The following is a 22,954-nucleotide window of genomic DNA, read 5'->3' as shown; positions in this document are numbered from 1 at the left end:
GAGACGACGTGCAGGGGTGTTCTACTGATCGCGCTTGCTTGCTGTCGATATCGCGTTCGCGGCAGAGGCCGAAAATTCTCGCTCTGATAGCAAATGCTTCAAAATCACCCTTAATCATTTAACATGGACGTTAGTCGTCGGGATGGAGATGTTCCACCAATCATCGAAGTGGTTGCATCCACGTTAAACGGTGCTGTAATAATAATAATATTTGGCGTTTAACGTCCCAAATCCACGATGTCATTATGAGGGACGCCGTAGTGGAGGGCTCCGGAAATTTCGACCACCTGGGGTTCATTAACGTGCACCTAAGCTGAGTACACGGTAAACGGTGCTATAGCTGCCAGACATCAATATACATTGTGCAAACTCTCTTACATCAATTCAGGTACTTCTGTAAACATTCAGTTACTTCTGTAAGGGCATGCTTTACTTTCGTGTTATTCCGATTCCTATAAAGGAGGGATCGACCATCTTTTTGGAGAGCTTTCTGTTCATGTAACACGAGCCAAAATCATCGCATCGATGTGTTTTGACATTCGTACGGAATGACTCCTCTCACAGGTAAACCGAGTGCTAGTTTCTTTGACACGAACGCCAAAATTCTATTCTGAAAAATCTTTCTCCGGCGCTTCTGTTATTGCGGTAGATGAGTCACTGTTGGCGCCGCTTGATCGTACTCACACTGCGCAAGCGTCTTGTTCAGTTTGGAGACCACCACGCAGGTCTACTTTCACGTCAAGATAACACATGGATGGACAATGTAGTATCCAAGAAGTCATTTCAAGATGCGACGGCGACGCTGTAAGTACCTGTGCTGCACATGCGCGCAGAGGAAAGAGATAAAAAATCTAGACACAGGCGGACATGACGGAAGCTAAACTATATCAGATGCAAATGTAAAGCATGTTATCATGTGGCATAAAAAACGTCTGCATGATGGAACGCTGCACAAAGCTCCTTTTAAATTAGCATGCCTCATTTACACGGCTTTCGAAAGAAACTAATATTTTAATAAACGTTCATTTCAGTGTTCCCGATCTTGTTATCACCATTTTTTAAAGTTTTCTGTAGCACTGGGGCGCGAAAGTGGCCCGACATCACGCGCCTACATTGATTTCTACGGCGCGCCTGCGGGACCGCCGGCGAAAAATGGTGCCGTGCGCTACGCGCGCCGGTGGCGGGCGAGGAGAATCGAGGATGAAATTACGCACGCGCGGAGGAGACTGTCGTTACTTGCCTAGATCAAGGGGATTCGCTCGCTGGATTTCAAGCAAGACGGACGTGCCGGCCGCCGCGATGTCCTGGATTTACTCCTCGTACCTCTCGCTGATCGGCGCCCCGTGACGGCCGCCTCGCCCGCTATGCCGTGCGCCGCTCATCGTCGGGGCCTTCGCCGCTTCGTCGATGTTGTGCATCGTGCCTCTGGCTGTGTTTCGTGGTCCCGTCCCTGAACTCCCGTGATCGTCTTCCCCATCTTTCCTGTCCTCTTTTCTCTTCGTTGGATGGATGTGCTCCTATCACTTTTCTCTCTATTTTCCTACTTTCCTTTTATTCCCTCCTTACCCCCACCCCTACAAGGCACTGCGCCGTGTCGCCTATAGGCAGACAGAAATTAGGTGCCTTTTTCATTTCCTGAATAACCACTGAAGAAGAAGATCAAGGGGTTTTAGGTGTTCCTATAGGGTGTACTAGAGTTACTGTATATGCTACCTTTAAAAGGTAGCATATACAGTATAACTCTAGGGTGTACACTCTACCTGGGTGCCTTGATGCCCGACGCGCTCGCATCGAGGCACCCTAGGTGTTCCCTGTGTTCTTTTTTTTTCTTTCCACATCACGAGTGGGTACAGAAAAGGGCCACTTTGTCGTGCGCGACCCAATGGCAGTTTTCAAATTGAAAGAAAATTGGGAGCGTTGCGTGATAGAAAACACGCTCACGCTCCTCCGAGATTTGCTTAACACCAGCGGTACATGGTGTATATAAATAGCTCGCTGTTATTTCGTCTTCGCATACTCATCGTTCTTCTGCACGTTGTGTTAGCCATCGAGTGTGCACTTAGTAACGCTTGAGCGCTTATTGTCGCTATGTGATTGTACTTTTGCTTGCTTTATTTGTACTCTTATTGTGCACTGTAATACTCAGTGTGATAAATACCATGAAAGAAAAAAAAAAAGGCGTGTGGCTGAGTTGTCTAACGCAGCGCGCTGGGGAGCGGGAGGCTGCTGGTGCGAATCCGCGGTCGGGTACTTCAGAATTTTTTTCTTCTGCTTTATTTTTTTTGTGCCTTATATATATATATATATATATATATATATATATATATATATATATATATATATATATATATATATATATATATATATATATATATATATATATATATATCCGGGACAGACGGCGACGGCAAAAATCAGCCGAGAGTGTCCATATAATTGCTATCGCAATAAAGCGCTTTTTTATTTGGGACACGCTCTTTGGAGAAGTTTTATGAGGGACAAATACTGAACTTCTTTTGCTTCTTCCATATGGGGCTATTTGATTTTTCGGAAATGGGTGAGCTAAAACTAAATACGCCAGCCACTTATATAGCTAACATCTCGCTATTCTGCTTTATTTGTATTCGATATTATATTGTTTCCCGAAGGTTATTCTTCAATCACAGTAATAAATGTAATGTAATAAATTTATACCTATAACTTATCATCGCGAGATCGATCACAGAGCTCCAAAAGGGGGAAACGTACTTGAATGTTCCAGTTCTCCTCTAAAACGAAAGGACCGCGAGGAATCTCATTACATAGAATCCCTATAAAGATACATTCCTTTTCCGTGGCTCCGTCACGGCTGCCAGCGGTCATGTGGCGCGAGATGCACATGCACAGCCTGCTTTGTGTGCCCACATTGTTAACGTCTGAGCTTTCGTCTTGTTTCACCTCAGCTGACGGGCCACATTCACGAAAATTTACTCACGCAAGTGCCAGCACAGTGACGAAGGTAGGAGCGGGGAGGGGGGAATAGGTTGTACAAGATGTCAGCTAACGTTGCCATATGAAAAAATGCATTTCCCATATCTCATGTACGGGTCATTTCTGAAGGGGATTTGGCAGAAGGATTCCAACAACGTATCGATAACTATCTGCAAAATGACTAAAATCTGGACGCCTATTCTGAAATATAGAGTTTTGTTTCACGGTTATGTAGAAACACATATGGTGACCGCAGGGGGTGCCTCACGAAATAAATGTTTTAGACCTGTCATGCCTGTGTAGCACAACTGCACAAGAACGTACCTATAAAGAAAATAAAAAAAATGGAACGAGGACTGTCTTGTGCGCGCCGCTAGCGAGCGGGCCGTGCGTACATGATACTACCGCAACAGCTTTGGAATGTGCAGGAATGGCATATTCATGTGGCAAAGTATATCGGCTTGACGAAATATCTGGCTTGAAAAAAGACAGTTACGAATTATTCTCTGGGTGATGTCCCCTTTACCTCGAACCATATGCATCCAATGAGTAACCAAATTAAAAAAAAAAAAAATGCGCAAGCATGAAATGAACCAGCTCGCGTATGCCTTGATCGTGCTGCAGTGGACATAAAAATTGGCTGACGATGATGAGGTATTATCGTATTATGCTCAGTTATAGTGTACTAGAAATATGTATGTCTGTCCACCTTTGAGAATTCGTGGTGCCGGTGCCAAAAGGCTGTTCGCGAGTGTACCGAGTGTACGCTTACGTGCCGCGCTTCAGTTGCTCGTGCATACAGACAGCCCGTTCGTGTCGCGTCGGTGGTTCAGTGGTAGAATACTCGCCTGCCACGCGGGTGGCCCGGGTTCGATTCCCGGCCGACGCATTTTTTTCTATTTGTTTCTTGGTTTTTTTTTGCATGCTAGGTTGATGTTTTCGTAATTTCTTTTTTCTTTTTTTGCGATCACTATCGGATATTTGTGTTCGTGTAAGAAAAATCCTGCGTCCTCGTTATGGTGATTATATGCCATTTAGAGGTATTTGAGGCAAATGACTGCAGCGGTGGCGCCTCTAGCGGCGTAAAGAATCTCGCTGGTTTTGCGAAAGCTGTCGTGATAATCGGTCGAAGTTTAAGCCTTTCTTAATATTACTGGCAGTGAAGTGCAATTTAACTTAACAGGACTGCGTAAATTGGTGCACAGGTTGTACTCTTTATAATGCTCGCTGTAATTAAGTGAGAAACAATAGTAATATTCCGCCGTCGTCCGCACCTCACTAGCGGTCCCTGTCAGGTCGCGAATGGTGTGTACCGAGGGCGAGAGGCTCCCTCGGCATACTTACCTGGTGCCGGGGCCACCGTGATCAGCTAGGCGGTGCCCCCAGGGAGAGGCGCGTGCATTGCACTGCGCTCGTGCTGACCCCTGCCACTACCCCAAACTGGGGCGGATGGGGCATGCAATTTTTGGTAGTGGGGGACTGCGTTCGCGCTATCCCCCTATCCATCTATAATCAAAAGAAAGATGACAGTTACGATCTTGCATCGCGTCCGTGAAGCCGGCGTTACGGTGCGCGGTTCACTGAATGTCGGCACATAGTCATTTTAGTTATTTCAAACTTGCATCTGAACTCGCATTAGGTATCTTCGGTTGTACTTTCAGGCTGCTCACGTGTGATGAATATTTTCTTGACCCCAGCTGATACATGACTCAGCAGCACAAAGCCCTTCCTCCCATCCCCTGTCTACGCGAACAAAATCCATGTGGTGGGTTTTGAATGCAAAAATGTTCCAAAAGCCGGGAGAGTTCATGATTAAAATTTAATCGTGGTGGGTTTTGTTCGACAAAGCAAGCAAAGAAGACGCGGCTGTCCTCCTCTCCATAACCGCTTCTCCCCTCGCCTACTCAACTCAACGCCACCTAGACAAACTCCCTCACCACGCGGGGAAGGGAAAGGCGAAGAGACAAGAATAAAGCAGTTCAGAGTCCCCCCACCCCCCGTTTTGTTTTATTTTGGATTTCCCCCTTACTCTCCCCACTTGACATACGAAACATTCTTTCCCTCAACCCCTCTTTTTTTCCGCACTTGCTCCTCCTTTCTTCAGTGGTTGGGGACATCGAGTTTCCCAATATTCCCCGCCTTATTTATTTATGTAGGAAAGATGCCGTGCTGTTGGCGTTAGACACGACACTGCTGTCTAAATTGCTGGGCAACTCGCCAAATAATGTTGCGCATTAAAATTTTGCATTTTACTCTTTACGAGTTGTTACCCTATTTTGAAACTGCAGGTTGCTGCAATAACTTCTCTTTCTTTTGTCGCTATTTCAAGTTCATGTCCTTGTTCACAGCCGACGTTTGCAAACTAGTCAGGCGAAAGTTACTGCATTTTCTTTCTTTTCCTTGGCGTTGCATGCTATACGTGCTTGGCATCGTAGACCTCTTCTCCATCCGCCAGCAATCTCGAAGTGGTGAAGCTTAATGGTCTATGAATTTGTTGATGGCAGAGAGCGGCAAGTTCACTGGAATGCAAAAGGAACGTTAAGAACCATATTAATAAAGGCATCGCATTTGCTTAACGCTTTGTGTGAGCACCAAACGGAAACGCACTGAATTAAGAAACAGAAGCAGCGCCAATTGCTCAATGAGAGGATCGATTAGTATGCAAGGGAACTTGATGATGTACAGTGTTTTATGGCGCAAGGACCATTTGATGGCCAAAGAGCGCCAGGATGGGACGAAAGATGTGAACAATGATTATGGTAAGTGGCTGGCGGGTAAAGCATAAGTATTAAAATCATGGGAGTAACGTGAATGCAGGGCAACTTGTCAAATGACATGGAAACGTACACGAACTTAAAACGAAAAAAGAAATTCAATCCGATCAGGACGGCCTATCACAAGTTGCCGTAGGCGCGCCGAAGTCGTAATCGTAACAAAATTGTTCTTGAACTGCTCTGACAGCGTCCGCGTAGCCATACTTGTTCGTGTACCCACAAGTTCTCACATTTTGCGGCCTAAAGTTCACAGTACGGTGTCAAAACGCGCTCGTAGTGAAAGCGAAACCATCAGTACGAACATACATGCAGACACTCATACATGAAGAAGCACCGTCGGTCGCCGCGAACCCGTGACCCGTGCAATCGCTGCCTTGAGGCTTCTTTCTGTTATGCTCGCAGTCTATACTCAAGATAATAATTCACACAGTTCGCACTCAGAGACTGACTACCTTTCACTCAAGAAACCGGTCCAGGGGGTTCAGGGGTGTCTCTATCGCGGTGACCGCGTGAAGCGAGCGCGCTCTTTTTTTTTTTTTTTTTTTTGTTAAGTAACAGCGACTGCAGACTATCTTGTGCTTTCTGTTCGTCGAAAATTATTATATTTCGCTTCGAAAATACTTACAGAAATGCCCTGGAGGGCTTCCGCGAGGTGTTTTTGTTGAGCGCCAACAGCAAAACCTATGCGCCGGCGTTATCCTAGCTACCTATCACGCAATCGAGGCCGTAACTCCTCGCGCCCAATGCCAGTAAAGCATCTATTACAATTTTTGGCTGGGCTAGCTCATTCTCGTTATTGTAATGACATTGAAACAATATGAAGAGCTAAGAAAGTGTGCTTTCCCGTCCTGTTCATCTTGTACCATGTCCTACTACACCAGCAGCAATCCCAGCGACAACTGACGATAAGTGTGTCCGTGAAGCACTTAGTTTATTACACGTGAACTAGCTGTGATGTTCCAGGAGTGAAAAAAAAAAGTTGATTGAAAAAATAAAATCTATATAATTGAACATATAGTATACTGTCATGCTCTAGATAAAGATGGTATGTGTTGGATTAAGCAGGTCGTGCTTCATAAAGCCAACGGCTTTTATGCTTTGCTCGGCTTAAAACAGGTCATTTTGCGATTTCAAAAATTATTTGTTAACGCCATGTGTCCCAGCTACCTTTAGCCAAGCGTTAAAAAATACAATATTATATAGGCAGGCGAGCTGATTAATCAGTTGCAAATTGCTGACAATCACCTTGCGTACCACATCAATTTTTTGTTTTGTAATTATTTATTTGTTAATTAGGATTATTTAACTAAATCGCTAAATATCGGTGCGCGCGCTATCTCGAGGCACCAGGAGACGGCTCGTAAACTTGCTGTCAACGCCTACTTCGCGCTTACTCGCAGCACGAAAACCGCTTCGGTTCCTGGAGCGGCCATATTCCCTTAAACCAGCGTTATGTTGAGTTACGCATCCAAAAGAGTTAGCTGCTAGCCTTACTTCGTATAACAATATAATTTGTTGGTATCGCATTCATTGCTTCGCCCTTAAGCAAAACTGAGCTTTTTTTTAACAGCCTGGAAAGGGAGGGGCGGACATGTAACGTGGCATAGCCGCTTCACAGTGGGCTGTCAGCGACGGGTACTGACAGCTGCGCATTTTAAAACGCAATTGCGGCTGCTCCGACTAGGAGTCATGTTTTTATTAATAAGATGACATTTTATTGCGATAGCAACTGTATGGACACTCTCGACGGGTTTTTGCCGCCATGTACCGCATAAAGTCCAAATTGATATAGCATCCTTCCGCGCATCGTATGTTCTACCGCGAGTAAAAGCGCGAGCGGGGCTGAAGAACGCGGCTGACGCAGAGATCAAACGAGCCGGCCCATCTCCGTGGCTCGGAGGGCGCAAGCGATAACATCACCCCGCTCGGGAGGCCTGCCGTCGAAGCAGAGAGGAAACGTCCCGCCTGTCTTGCACGAGCATGAAAAGACACGGGGGGGGGGGGTTCCGCTCGAACAGCAACTTTGATTGTAAGGGCGAGGTGGCGATCGCTGGCCAACGCGCTATCTCGGCAGCCATCAGCGGGCAGCTCGTGTTCCCACGTAGAATACGCGCTGCGCTCTCAATGCGAAGACACTGTGCGGAAAGAGCATATCTCCCTGGAGCGGCCGTATTCTCTTACACCAGCGTTTTGTAGAGTTACGCGAGATCGGATCCTTGCTATCGCATTGCCTCACCCTTGCGGTGAAACTGACTTTCTTTATGTCGTGGTCGAGAACAGAGCACACGAAAAAATTCGAATCGGAACCCTAGCACTCACGAGCTCGAAAGGGCAGGGGCTTTTAAGGGGTATTTACCGCAGAGCGATTACAAAGCCGGATGTGCTGCTGGAAGGAATTGCGAAAAAGTTATTCCAGATGAAGATCCATGGATAAAGTATATCCATGGTCCCTCAATAGTCAATAAGTATTGAGGGGCCATGGTATATCTGAGCATAGGCGTGCGCAGGGTTCCCCATCAGGGGGGGGGGCGAAGGTTCATTGCAGCGCCCCCCCCACCCTACTAAGTCAATGTATGGGGCAGATTTTGCGCCCCCCGCTCTTAGGTGATTAGGGGGGGGGGCGTTCCCCCCCCCCCCCCCCGGGCGCACGCCTATGTATCTGAGGAAACGTGTCAGTGCGTTCCCACCGTTCACGTACTCTTCCATAGACGCGAAGCACGGAAAATTCGATATTGTTCCATATATCTACTGCTATTGCTATAGTGATCCCAGATTTCACTCCGCGATGTCCAGAAACAGAAGTGACATACGTTTTAACGGCACGCGTGTAGTTATTACTGAGCATTGCTTTCATTACGTGCCGTGCGACGCTTGAAACGAGCTATCAAGAGCGTTTCTGGAACAGGCGACGTCCGCCGACAATCGCCGCCACACTTTCGCGCTGCCGATTGGCCTAGACGTCACGAGCATCTGCGGAAAGCGCGCTTTGCTGTCGAGCCGACTTGCACAACAGAAGCCACGTCGGCACCGTGCATGACGTCATGGCTTACACGGCACGCATGCGCGAGCGCTGTTTATTCAGCGGTATAATTCTTGGTCCGTGGTTGTAACTTTGACGGCCCCAAGACCAAGCTGCACATGTTCTGACGCGCCGGCGGTGCGGTTGGCGGTGATAGACGCCCCCATATCCGACTCTGGCGCAGTTTGGCGCAATTTAAGTCGATATAATCAGGATGGCGCAGTAAACACAATTTGGCGCAGGAGTGAAATCACTGGACTTCTTCTCAACAATGCTGTACAACAAGACACAAGAGGGCTCTCAAATACAGGTGTTTGCACAATGAACATGCATTGTTGATTGTCTTTCTCATTGCCCCATGTGGGGGCTGAAATGTGAAGTTCTTCATACGAATTACTTAATTCTGGGTGGTGCGTGTTTTGCTTTACTTCACAAACAATAAACATTACACAATTTATTTCACTGCAATATATTTACGACCACGCCATATAGTTCACGACACAAACAACAGCACAGCACACACAGTACACAAAACACATCAACTGCTGTACAAAAACAACCCAGATGGCAGGACGATCGATGAATCAAATGTAACAAAGCGAAAAGAAAGAAGAAAGGCAGGTGGTGAAGTTTAAATGGCACACACGAAATGAGAACACGTGCAAGTATATTATGAAATTATGTTTCAATGAACCTGCCTTACTAAGGTTGAGTGGAAATGTCTCACACAAATGCCACATTGCTTGGCTAGACTACCATAAAAATAAGGTACAAAAAATAAGCTTTGGTGTCAATGCAGCAACACTTCTTACAACCTTTAACTCTTTCAGAGAAACGACTATTACCAGAAAGAACGAGGATATAGTGTTCTACAGTTAGTACTACACACGAGCACATGTTTTGTGGACAACAGGACTTGTTTTCCATGTACAGAGAGATGTTCATCTTCCTCGGCCTGCCAAACAGGGCAAGGTATTGCTATAGACTGGGCTGTTCTCTATAATAAAAATGAGTTCCTCCTGCATTTAGAAGATAAGAAAGCGTACCACAAGAGGGAACTAATGTGTAGACATACTATACAACAATCAGTACATTCTGTGGGGATAACAATACATACAGAGCACTGAATAACATGTGAAACGAATAAATGCAGCCCACCAATACACCCTGCACAATACTAGCACTGCGCATGCAAAGAACCGTCTACATGCAGCGCAAATTGCGCAGCACCAATTTAGCCATGACAAACTATGCGGTCATGACTAGAGTAGCTGTTAGCGCACCCTTTCAAAGGGACCCCTGATGCAGTCGCTGAAGTGAATGGAACACATTTTAAGCGAGTCTTCTAATACAGGTCACTGTGTTTATGTGGCTGCCACTGCCAGTCACGTTCACTACATTCATAATTCACTTGCGTGAACTTGTGGAAATGAAAACTACTGCAAGAACTCCTGTTCACTGACCTGAGCTGGTTACAAGTGCAGACTTCAGCACAAACATTGAATAGTTTATTAGCATGGGAGATATAAAATTTTGTCACACCATGCTAGCTAACATCTGTTTCCTCTTTAGCAACCAACTAATTCATTACCCAATCAGAATGTGGTGGATATTACAGTGAAGGAATGATTATATTGGCAGGTACTGGCACGTGTTTTTGACAGTAAAGGCTGTTCGTGCAGCCTTTGCCACTGTGCTGGTATATTCGGCACATAATAATTTTCACGTCTGCTAACGAAGCCCAACATCATCAAACTTGGATGTTGAGCCGCTATGGCCTCCCTAATGAAAGTATGGGTGTCGTCTTTCATATACAGCGACTCCCAGATAACTCAGGCCAAGCTAATAAAAAGAAGTGTGATAAGATACAATGGCGAGGCTTATGAAGTTTTGTAGTGATAGCCTCGTGTGTACCGGTAAATTCTGTACTCAACTTGTGAAAACTGATTGTGTTAATTGCTTGCATAATTGCAAAAATTCAGATGTCTGATTCTGCATCACATTCGAAAGCATCACGATAATTCCCACCCTACTACACCATTCCCAATTACTTTTTCTGCATTTCAGATTTGTGGTGCAAATGGTGAAGAAAGATGCAAAGCAAGCACGTGCTGCTGTCGCTTTTATATGGGATGCAGAATTAGACATCTAGATTTCTAAAATTATGAACGTAATCAATTATCAACTCAACAAGTTTTCACAAGTTAACTACGTGTCAACAACAAGAACTTACCAGCAAGTGCGAGGCTACTGCTTACAAAACACCATTAGTCGCATCTTCATATTTCGTTGCACATTTATAATCTAGCTTAGCCCGAGTCAGCCGGGACACAACATATACATGATGGCAAGCTGGAAACAGCTTGTATACATCTGATATTTATCACCAGTGAGATCTTGACCTAAGGATCACCTAAGTTCCCCTCTACACAGCTATGACAAATGTGTGTGCCAACGGCAACAACAGCTCAGCACACTATCACTATTTTTGTGATAGTCAAGGCTATCACGAAAATTCAAGGCTATCACAAAAATTCAAAGACAATATGGTTGCTGTCAGCAGCAGATGCAGCATTTGCTTATTTAGGAAGGAATGTACAGACATCCAGACCGGTCTACAGTACTCAAGTACAATGCAGCTGCAGATCAAGCAAGAAGTTACACCACAGTAACCAGAGCGTATGGGATAATGAAATCATTAGCATGTGGCACTGTGTTTATGCGGCTGCCACTGCCAACAAGCACCATTTCTCAAACTGAGCCCAAGCACAAAGTATCAATCGCGGCGCACCAGTGAAGTGCTTTCACAAGTCTATGCGTATGTGCCTCCAGTTGCACCAGAAGTCAAACTACACTTTTGTCTAGCTCTGACACATGTCGCAACGACTGGATTTCAATTTTTCCGGCTTCCACTGACATCATCCTGGCTTCCCTTAGACCATATTGTATTCTAATGCTGCTCATGAAGGTTGATTCAAATCATTTAAGTCATGAGACTGATGTGGGGTCCCTTTGAGAAGGATAGACTCATCAGCCATTCAAAAACAAAAGAATTACAATACTATGTACAATTTCATACTTCACATGCCAAATGTTTCATTGAGGTTTCATGTAGACAGTGTGTCAGTTTCAAATCACAACACATCGAGATGACTGTACACTGCAGGTCAGCACAATGAGAAGTAAGCAGCTCATATGCCTTGCTAAACGCTGCATTTGCCATAAGAATACATCCTTGCAAAATATGCAGTGAAAAAAAAAAAAGTGCAAACTGCACATATATATGTTTTGAATGAAAGTATGTACAGTTTGAATCAATGCTTCAGTGCACGAGAAATCAACCTGACACGGTCATTCTTGAGCCATGTTTACCTATTTTTCCAGGCCTCACATTATGTAGAAAGCTGTTCCAACGTACCATAAGCTTCGCCTGCCCAGTTTGGGGAGGGTTGCACTTTTACCGATCACAAGAAAAGATAGCACTCTTGTACCGCAATCCGGGGTGAGTGCATCAGTAAGCTGATGTCGCGACTGAATAAACAAAGTATAAACGAAATACAAACGTACAGTCAATAATTGTTTTCCCTCCAATTGGCCCCGTGGATGAGCAGTTAGGTTTAGCTTTTAATGCAACCCTAACAAGCACTTTCTTAGCAAGGACGCTCAGTTCTAGAGATAACAGTTTTTTACACTGCAAATTCATCTGAGAGCAGCACCGCTATCTTCTGAAAGTCTTGCATCAAGTGAGTGCATTCCAATCAGTCCCTACTCAACAGGTCTCCGATGTTAACAAGGCAAACCAAGCATGCAACACGCTATTTGTGAATGTCTAAGAGAACATTGCTATCGCTGTAAAAATAAAAAAAAATTGACAACTCAATTTCTCGCAATATAGGGATACAACATTCTCAAAATCCAACATCTTTCAGTATTACCAAAAGCACGATCTGTTGGACACAATCGACAACAACATGAACATTTAAGACACCATCTGGAAACAACAGCATCAGTACATGCAGCATGGAGACTGCCGCATTTTCACGCGTATAACCGACGTTATGCCCAGGTTGTGCTATCACAACTCCACAAAGAAGAAACGATATTCGCTGTGATAATATGGCTAATTGCAATTGGGAGGAAGCAAAATTAAGAAAAAATATGTTTTCGGTGTTTGGTCATCACGAGTTTACCAGGGTGCACTCTACAGAGGCACAATGCATGGACACACAGTGCGTTGCTGTGAAGCTAAAAAGCAAGGTGTCATTCTCATATAGCCTGCGTTTCCACTTTGCGTGTTAGCTTCCTGGAATTTTCACAGAAAGTAGTGCAAAAGAAAATATGGCGTGTATACATATATGCTATGTGCTCAATTAAAGGTGTATAAAATAATTTGAGAGGCCTGACAGTGATACAACTGATATGCCTCAGCTTTTGCCTTCACAAATCACAAGAATATAAATGCAGGTGTGAACGCAGCAAAAAGATTATGCAAGACAGACTGCATTCGAATGGCTGCACGGCGGAATGGTGTGAAGTAACCTCGAAATAGCTGAAAACAAATACAAAAAAGAGAGAAAGGGGAGGTTAGGTCACTCAAAGCAAAATGAGGCTCAGGCAGCATACATTTGCGTGCACAATGTGTGCGTGACACACAAGTTCCTTTCTGATGGTTAGTCATTATGCTGACAGTATGAGTGAAGCAGACTGGTACAAAGCAACACCTGTCGACACCTCTACTCGACAGTCAGCCAGTGTGCTATGAGCGTACTAGTTGGCACATGTGCAGTGTGATAAAAACATACACGAATGTTCCCAATGTAAAAACTGGCAGCCCACAAAGCCCTATACTTTGAGTATCCCCTGAAGTCGGCCACTCTAGTGGGGACGATGCAATGACCGAGCAAGGCGTCACACGACCTGCCTCGTCCGTGGTGCTACCGTCGCACACCTTGCTAGTGCAAGCACCCCACTAAATCTTGAAAACAGTAAGAATGAAAGCAGTTTCTGCTTTTCCTTAAAGAAACATCAAATGCAAATATGTAACACATCCAATTAGAGTGGCACATTATTACAGCTCTGTACCACAGCTGATAAGAAAATTGCAAGAGAAGACATCATGCCTCCCATCATGCTTAAAAAAAAGGGGGGGGGGGGATGTAAATAAGTAAATTTGCAATACTGATCGAGACTGCTGCGAGGTGACAGCCATTGCGAAGGTCACGCTCCAGCAGACACCAACACTGTAGTAATTCAGAGGGTGACATAATTTTTTTTTTACAAGCAGCACAAAGTGAGTGTGGGTGAACAGGTAGTGTTACTGGGCCTTTCTGCATGACCTTTCAACAGCTCTAGACCAATATTTAAGTTTTTCATTTTTTTAATTAAAAATTGTCTGAAATGTGTACCAGTCATAAACAAGACATAAAACATCATCAGAAGATGATTTTGCATGTGTGCAACAGTGGTGCTCATCCTGACGTGTTTACGTAATTTTCTCACAAAATTCATGCTCTTAAAAAAAGCTATGCTTCATAGATTTCATGATATAGTGTGACAACTTGACCTAACATATGTCTGTACTGGTTCTTTGAGGTATGTACATCAGGCAGAGCAAAAATTGGTGATTTCACAGGTTTACCTTATTGAACACTTGGCGCAATTGCTGCAACAATTTGAGGGAAAAAAAAACACAAATACTGCCGTGACCTTTGTCATCCATAAATCCACCATGTGCCTAACAAATCACCACAAACATGACATGGCTAACTCATGGTGCACGGGTGCCAACAAGCAAATCCATACTGCACAAAAGCTGTGGTTCTCTGATAGCAGAGTGACACTTCAGCAAAGGCAACAGCATCGCAGAACGAAAAGGTATCAACAGTGGCCTCCTTGAGACGTGATTGGTAGGCGGTGTGATGGCACAACAACACTGCAATTAAAGTGGCAGTGTGCCTGCAGGAAATGAGTCTCTGCTAAAGCCTGCACCACCAGCAGAAATTCAATGCTGCACAACGTTCACCACACATAGTCCAGGAAAGCTCAGTATGATGAGGAAATGAAGTGGTCTTGTGGGACAAATTAAGGCAAACATAAAACATTACGCGCGTAGAGTGTACGCAGTTCCAGATAATCACAAAAAAGGTGAAAATATCAATAACGCATACTAAACACAGTAGCAGCATACCTGTGGGCCCAAATATGCCGAACTGAAATGTACGACTCTGAGGGAACTGCAGTTAACGCGCACAGTAAAAAATTCCGAATAATTAATTTTGTTGATGACGATCACGAGCAATGTTGTCTGAGTAAACAGCACGAAATGTTGGGATGTGTTCCTATTTTACAGTGAAGTGGTGCGTCCTAATAAAGCACTCAAAACAAGGAGGCATGTTTCACAATGATGTGGAGTTGACAGACACAAAACATGGCAATGCTATCCTGCAGGTGCAGTGGCACTGCATAGGAGCAGTGGCACTACTACCGCTTTGCGTGCCTGGCTAAATCGCTTGAGCTTGCTCCAAAACGCCTCAATACCAAGGGAAGGTCGTCCATATGCAATGCATACGACAATGTAGCAGTTTGGGCAATGCAACGCTGTCCGTGCCAGCAAGGAAAGAAATGAAAAACAGAAACATTCGCATAGGAGCAGCAGATCAAGTAGGCAATGGGTGGACATATGTTACGCAATGAAATTAAGGTCAATGAATGTGAGTCGGTCGGAAGAGAAGGTGAACTTGGTATCAAGGTGGGAGAACGCTTCGGAAATCCAGTGCTGACAATTCACTCAGAACGACGCAGGGTGTGCTGAACACGTGGGAACTCGGCCAAAGAGCACGAACGGCCGTCGTCTCTCCAGCGATGATCAAATTTTCCACCAACTCTGCTTCCCGAATCGTGTGTGCAGGGGACGTTGCCACAGACTGGGCAAAGTTGCATTTTGCTGGGTTCAAGGTCTTTAGTTCTCGTAGCAACAAGCACAGCCCCGACCAGCTGAGGCAGTCGTGGTAGCAGAACTGAGCACGAATCAGCGAGATCCAGCTAAAAAGGGAAAAAAAAAACGAATAAAACATGAGAAAGTGTAGTTTAATTTGAATTTACGTACATGCCTGCACAATAATGTGAGGATAAAGACATCCAAGTTTACATGGGCATTGTTGTCATTCTTGTGAAACACAGATGCAATTGCTCTAGTCTTCTTCAACTAATAGAACCTATATGTGACAGCTTAATCTGTGGGGAGGTGCAGAAGGTGCACTAAAATTTCTAGCTTGTCCTCCAAGTAAGCCTTGTAAAGTGAGTTATCTGGCCAGTCACTTTCCAATCAGGTAAGTCTGTCCCTCTAATAAAACTCCCAGTAAAGATAATAAAAAAGTATACTGCACTCAAACCTCATTATAACAAAGTCACAGTTGCCACGAAAATAACTTCGTTATATGCAAAAGTTCGTTATAAACATTTTTGTAACACTGTATCTATGACAAGACTATTCTTCAATTACTTCGTTATAACCGATAATTCGTTATATCCGGGTTCTTTATATCGAGGTTTGAGTGTATGGTCGTTTTTCTGCCAATATGGGTCTCTGTGAGTTGATGTGCTTGAAAAGGCTACAAGCTCAGCTTGAAAGTGACACATTATGGTGGAGTGTGCCATTAAAAACGCTGAAGAACGCAGGCACAAATAATTATATGATGCAGAACAAATATTGGTCCACGGTGAAAAGTGCGAAGACGACGACGGACAAGGAGAGAGAGAGACGCACACAGAGGGAGCCATTTCCAACAGTGTTTATTCCAGAAAAAACAGGTGCTACGTATTTATGCGTGTCTCTCTCCTTGTCCATAGTCGTCTTTGCGCCTTTCACCTCAGATCATGCTTGACCAACATGGCCTCCCTAACAACATATTGCTCCTGTTTTGCAGCTGGGTGCACGTTCTACAATGCGACGCGGTTTTCATAAGGCTGACTGCGTTCAAGTGTAATTGACTGCACTCTTGCGGGTCCGCTTAATTAAACAATTGTTGTCACTCGGGTAGATGCTTGTGTGCTTGAATGTGTGTTTTCTGGGATCATGCGCGGACTGGCCACAGCCGGCACATTGCTGTGCTGAATAATGACTTGATGAACCTTCAACAGCTGTAGGAAGAAACAACGCTCACTCATGAGTGCACCAACTCATGCTCACTTGACGCTTGTTTCACAGGTGGAAGACCACAGTGAGTGAGTAAGGATGTATGTGAGTTACGGACGTGAGTCTGCTGCTAAGTTTGAATGGAAGGGACTGTGACTGGCCATGAGTACAGAGCCTGCAAGGGTATCTGCAAGCATGGGCGACTACAGTCGAATCTCGATCAATCAAACAATGTCGGGGATCCCCGAACAATTCGATATAGCCAAAATTGTATATGTGTAAAATCACATAATACATTCCTAACTCATACCTGGATGCTCTAGAGTCATTGAGGTGGTGCCTCGGAGCTGGCTTTGATGTCTTCGAGGAGACTGCGTGCCGCACTCTCCATGCTGGCCTGCAGCTGTTGCCCAGTTGGGTCTATGGAAGGATAACAGAAAAAAAATGCAAATGCTACGATGCCATGTTCACCACGTACAGTGCAGCTCAACTCAATACAGTGGTAATGTGTTACCTATAACTAAGTAAGCTTAAAACATGCCTCGATAACACGTAAGTATAAATGCTTACGGCAAATAATAGACATAATTAAGGTATTTTTGTCAAATGTGACAATTACGACAACATTCAACTGCACACCTTTTGCAAAACGCCGGTAACCCCGTGTGCACACAGTTTCTGACACCATTGTGAAAGACGACACGTGCACGACAGGCTTGTGTGAATATTCGAACAAACATTACAGTGTTCGAATTTGCTTCAATTCGAATTTAAATTATTGGAAATGTCGAAGTATTTGAAATGAACGAATAGGTGTATATTAGTCCGCATGTAACCCCCCTGTAAAGATGGTTTCACTGCAGTGGAGGGGTGCTATACCGTGAATACACCTTTCCAGAGAAAATCCACATCGCCGCGAAGCCCCACTTCAAGGTTAAATGAACATATTACCCTCATCATCATTTTTTAAGTTAAAAAGCTTGTTATACCGGCTTATATGCTATAAATATAGTAAATTTGAAAACATAACATATTTTACAGGTTACCACTAGCATTCTACCAAAAGTCAAATCCTGCTACTATTCAAATTTGCTTCCACTTCCTTTAAACCAAAAAGAATGACATTTGCACGGGCCTTGTTTCAATTAAAAAAAAAATATTGTGCAAGTTAGTTGGGTCTGACAAATATGCTCATTTTTCTTTCTAATATGTGACATATACTATTCAAATTCAATTCGAAATTATTCGACCAAATCAATATTACCTTTGAATTCACTTTGAACCTAAAATTTACTATTCGCACAAGCCTAGTGCACGAGCATGGAAGGCACATATGGAGACTCTGCGGCGAGTGTGCTACTATAATGTTCTTAACATCTGCACACAGCTACGTAGTCACCAAGCATGGTACCAAAGACAACTTCTGTGCAAACCTTTCATTCATAATAGCTTCCTCATTCTAGCAACCTGACGATACGTGTTTGCTCATGGTACTGTGAGTGCAAGCTTAGTTCTCTGAGATGAGATAGGTGGAATCTCCACTGGCATTACAAGCACGTCATTGACTACTACACGGTGAGAGTGGCTACGATGGAAGGCCTTGACTGCAGAGACTAGAACATTTATCGAGCTTTGCATTAGACTGGATTCCATCAAAGCAAGGTGCACAGATAGGGGTCAAGCGAACACGACATCTGGTGTACTGGTGTAGCAATCCCACGTGGTTGCCTAGCCTGGCCAAAGTGTGGTCTCCTAGGTTGTCACAGCCTCTGCTGCTCGGAATCTCATCCTTGGGTGGAGAAATGCAACTGTTGTTGCTAATGTAGCTTTAGAATAATGACACAGGACATTATGACAATGCGGTCAGGTGCGAGATGATACCAATACCAAGACATGGACCAACCCTTGCTATGAAAAAAAGTGACATTTATTTGTCACTCTTGGCACAAAAATGAGGAGGACAAATTTGCTGGCCACATTGGTGACAGCTGAAAGCTGACAGCTAGCAAAAGGTTTTGAATAAAAAAAAAAAAATCGGCAGATCCCACGCACAGGGGTGAGACGGCTGAAATCGATTTGGGAGCAGTTTTGGGAGCAGCAAAATTTCAATTTAGGAGCAGGAGAACCTTGTTTGGGAGCAGTTAGTGGCATTTATTATGTCGTTTTTGGAGCTTGAAAAAACAAATTTTGTAGCAACTTGGAGGAAGAAACGCACATTTAATCGGCTTAGAATACACATAACGTTCAAAGAGCTTTGGAGAAAGCTTTTTTTTAACAGATTATTGCCAGGTGTGAACTACACTACCTTTTTACAAACTACGCAATTTATATAACCTGGGTAACAACATATGAAATAGATGAAAAAAGTTTTTTAACTAGTTTCACTTTACATTTGAAAATAAAAAAAATTAAAAACATCACATTTTTCAAATAATAAAAAAACTGATTGCACAAGAATTGTAGTCACATAGCAATAGGTCTTTGAATGGTCATTGAACGATTCTACTAGCACGCGATTGCGGCGATGCCTTCACGTGTAACATCAGGAAAGAACAAAAGCGGTTATGGCGGCCACCGATGAACGCATGTAGGGTGGGGGGGGGGGTCACTCAGTCAACTGCCAATTTTTCGGACGCCCGATTTTCCGGACATGCTCGAAAATTCGGACACTATCGCGGCACCGTCACCAGCCCCATAGACGTCAATCTATAAGAACGTCCGAAATTTCGGACGCTGAAACTCTTCGATGTCCGATTTTTCGGACTTTCTGCCCGAATTGTGGGTCCGAAAGGCATTAATTGGAGCCCTCACCTCTGCCGCGTCAATCATCTCTTAGGTTTGAACCAGCGCGTACGCGAGTCGATCTGTGTGCGACAGTAGCAGAGTCCGAAAGTCAGCTTTGCCGCAATGCCGAAGCGTTATGTTGTGAAGCAGACCAGAAATTCAAAGGGCCGCTATTGCGGCGCCGTGCGGCGATGTTACGGATAAGCAGCGGAAATGCACGGAGGCGTGATGGCGGCAGCTGGCAAACGCTCCGGTACGACTTAATCGCTGACAACCCTTACGACAAGCATCTTCAGTTAACTGCTCGGTAGTGCACGTGGCCTAGCGCAGTTGCAAGCGTACTGCACGCATTTCATAGGCGAGAGCCCAAATGCGCCGCGCCGCCATTCCTGCTGCCTCTTTGTGCGAGACCGCTAAGTGAGCCGCATAGACGCGTTGCCTTCGCGGACGAAACCAGCTCGCCATTGCCGCGCCCGTGTGCGGTCAAGAACTAAGTGCGCATCACGAACCCTTTCGTGATAAATGCGTGCGTACGATACAGCAACAGTAAAGTGACGGCGTCAGTTTAGTTGGCGATGTACTGCACACAACTAGAAACGATCGGCTTGATACGGCAGCAAATGCTGCGTATCAGCGGCGATTCCGCGATGCGTGTGCGCATATGCGCACACGCATCGGGGAATGCCAGACGAGTCGTCCGCTCTTCCGCCACAGTCTTTGTGTTCCGCGTCATCGTTTAGAAACGCTTCATGCGAGATAGCCGTAATCTATTCCGCGCTTTGCTGTTATCAGCGGCGCTCATCACGAGATGTAAAAGTGGCGGTTGGCACGTACGTAGTTAAGCGGGGTTCGCGGCAGGTACCGAATGTATTTGCGAGAGCCTGGGCGCGCACTAAAATGCCTGATAATTGTACTGGGAGGCATTAAAGCTATTTCGCACGTGGCTGTGGCGATTTGACCGCTTAAGCGGAATAAAAAAGCATGAATTTGTTTTTTCGGAGTGCCCGATTTTTCGGACGATTTCGCGGTCCCTAGGGTGTCCGAAAAATCGGCAGTTGACTGTATTTACAACCAGTCAGAGGCGATTACCACAGCACTATGGAAGCCTCCATTACAAAGGCGCGTAGAAGGACAAGCGTGGGCGCGTTAACATGTTCTGCGAACGTATCCCTGGCGCTGCTTCTAAAGTTACGTTTTCCCATGCTGAAACTGATGCAGGCTTGAAAATTCTTGCTTGCGGGGTCGTTTCGGCGCAGTTCGGCGCAATTTTTGCAATTTTTATGCTTCGGAGCAGCTTGGCGCAGGAAAACGGAATCGTATCAAAAATGCGCAATATGCGCAGCTGTCTCACCCCTGCACGCAGTGTGGGAATCGAGGTAATGCAAAGCAGCCAGCAAAGAGCTGCATACATCGTCTTGTTTGTCATTGAGGCTTATGAAGTCATTCATGTCGTGACATCTAGTTCGCTCTATATCGCGAGATTGTCATACATGCATGCGTGTACAATCAGGTATATGCCATGGTAATGAAACTATATTCTGCTACATATATACGATGCGTGACCTGCTATTTATGTTCGTCACGCACTCTTGTCATGCCATACCAATTTAGGTATATATCCAGTAAACAAAATTGGCCGTGAGTGCACCATGACCGTGCATCTAAATCATACCTACATGACATGCATGTCATGATTTTGTGTTACCACCTGTTATTTATGTTCGTCACACTAGTAACGGCGCGAGATACCACTTTTGGTGTATATCAATGCCTAGCGAACGGCCCGCCAGCGCACCATGAGCGTGGCACGTAAGTCCCAATACTGTGCATGACATGCGTGGCTCATGATGTTCATGTCAACCACCCTGTTATTTTGTGTTTGCCACACTGTTACGTCGCGAGATACCAATTTTGGTGTGTATCAAGCTAGCGAAACGGTCGTCGCGTGCATGAGCGTGGCACGTAAGTCATACTGTGCATGCCGTGTGTCACGATTTTCATGTTACCACCTGTTATTTGTTTCGTCACAAGTCACGTCGCGCGATACCAATTTCAGTGTATATCAAGCTAGCGAAACGGCCGCCAGCGTGCCATGAGTGTGGCACGTAAGTCATACTGTGCATGACATGCGTGTCATGATTTTCATGTTACCACCTGTTATTTGTGTTCGCCACACTGTTACGTCGCGAGATACTAATTTTCATCTATATCAAGCTAGCGAAACGGCCGCTAGCGTGCCATGAGCGTGGCACGTAAGTCATACTGTGCATGACATGCGTGTCATGATTTTCATGTTACCACCTGTTATTTGTGTTCGCCACACTGTTACGTCGGCGAGATACTAATTTTCCATCTATATCAGCTAGCGAAACGGCCGCTAGCGTGCCATGAGCGTGGCACGTAAGTCATACTGTGCATGACATGCGTGTCATGATTTTCATGTTACCACCTGTTATTTGTGTTCGCCACACAGTCACGTCACGCGATACCAATTTTGGTGTATATAAAGCTACCGAAACGGCCGCCAGTGCGCGTGAGCGTGGCACGTAATTCATACTGTGCACGACATGCGTGTCATGATCTTCATGTTACCTCGGAGTCTGTTATTTGTGTTCGCACGCAGTCACATCGCGCGATACCAATTTTGGTGTATATCAAGCAAGCGAAACGGACCCGCGAGTGCACCATGAGCGTGGAATGTAAATCATGCTGTACATGATATGCGTGTCATGATTTGCACGTTGGGACCTGTCACTTGCGTTCGCCATACACTATTGTCACGCCTACCAATTTGGTATAATATCAAACTAACGAAACGCCCCAAGAGCACTAAAACAGTGGCATGTAAATCATGTCGTTCATGACATGGATATCTGATTTTCTGTTATGACCTGCTATTTATGTTCGTCATAAAGGCACGTTACGCCATACCAAGTTTGGTGTATATCCTATTAACGAAACGGCCAGGAGAGCCCCAAGTCGTAGGCGGCTAGAGATAGATTAGATAGATACGTCAAACTCGCAGAAGTTCGCTAAGAAATCTTCACATTTAAAACAGGATAGGAGAGAACCGTTAGCGAAATTTACTTGGGAGCTGTGCAGACATGTCATGATACATGCCAGCTGGGGGTCTCCCTTTTGTTCACTGAACACGCGATCAAGTACATATATCCATGCCTGCATGTTGCAGTGTCTATAAGCCATTACTTGTGCATTGCTTCAGCCAAGGTGATGCAGTAAAAGCTCATTGATTCGGCCCTGGTTAATACGGAA

At 44.9% G+C, this 22,954-nt stretch overlaps 1 protein-coding gene and 2 non-coding genes across 4 annotated transcripts in view; 2 read left to right on the top strand and 1 right to left on the bottom strand.

Moving 5' to 3' along the window:
* The first annotated feature begins 3,788 nt into the window (after nucleotides 1–3,788).
* On the top strand, nucleotides 3,789–3,859 carry Trnag-gcc (transfer RNA glycine (anticodon GCC)). The gene has a single exon. It is a non-coding gene; the product is annotated as a tRNA-Gly (tRNA).
* Nucleotides 3,860–4,306: 447 nt separating this feature from the next.
* On the top strand, nucleotides 4,307–4,470 carry LOC119388440 (U1 spliceosomal RNA). Its single transcript, XR_005182724.1, has one exon. It is a non-coding gene; the product is annotated as a U1 spliceosomal RNA (small nuclear RNA).
* A 4,562-nt stretch (nucleotides 4,471–9,032) lies between these two features.
* Nucleotides 9,033–22,954, bottom strand: part of LOC119386612 (uncharacterized) — a 78,513-nt gene continuing 64,591 nt past the window's right edge. The window contains exons 12-13 of one of the 2 annotated variants that reach the window (XM_049413197.1): nucleotides 17,208–17,317; nucleotides 9,033–15,804 (exon numbers count right to left, since the gene is read on the bottom strand). In XM_049413197.1, the coding sequence (XP_049269154.1) occupies nucleotides 17,223–17,317 (95 nt within the window). In that variant the 3' untranslated portion in view covers nucleotides 9,033–15,804; nucleotides 17,208–17,222. The remainder of the gene's footprint in view (nucleotides 15,805–17,207; nucleotides 17,318–22,954) is intronic. The other variant, XM_037653896.2, reaches the window with a different exon arrangement.

The sequence above is a fragment of the Rhipicephalus sanguineus genome, chromosome 3 (assembly GCF_013339695.2).
Source record: "Rhipicephalus sanguineus isolate Rsan-2018 chromosome 3, BIME_Rsan_1.4, whole genome shotgun sequence".
Taxonomy (NCBI): domain Eukaryota; kingdom Metazoa; phylum Arthropoda; class Arachnida; order Ixodida; family Ixodidae; genus Rhipicephalus; species Rhipicephalus sanguineus.
This window is presented reverse-complemented; position numbering and strand designations above follow the sequence as displayed.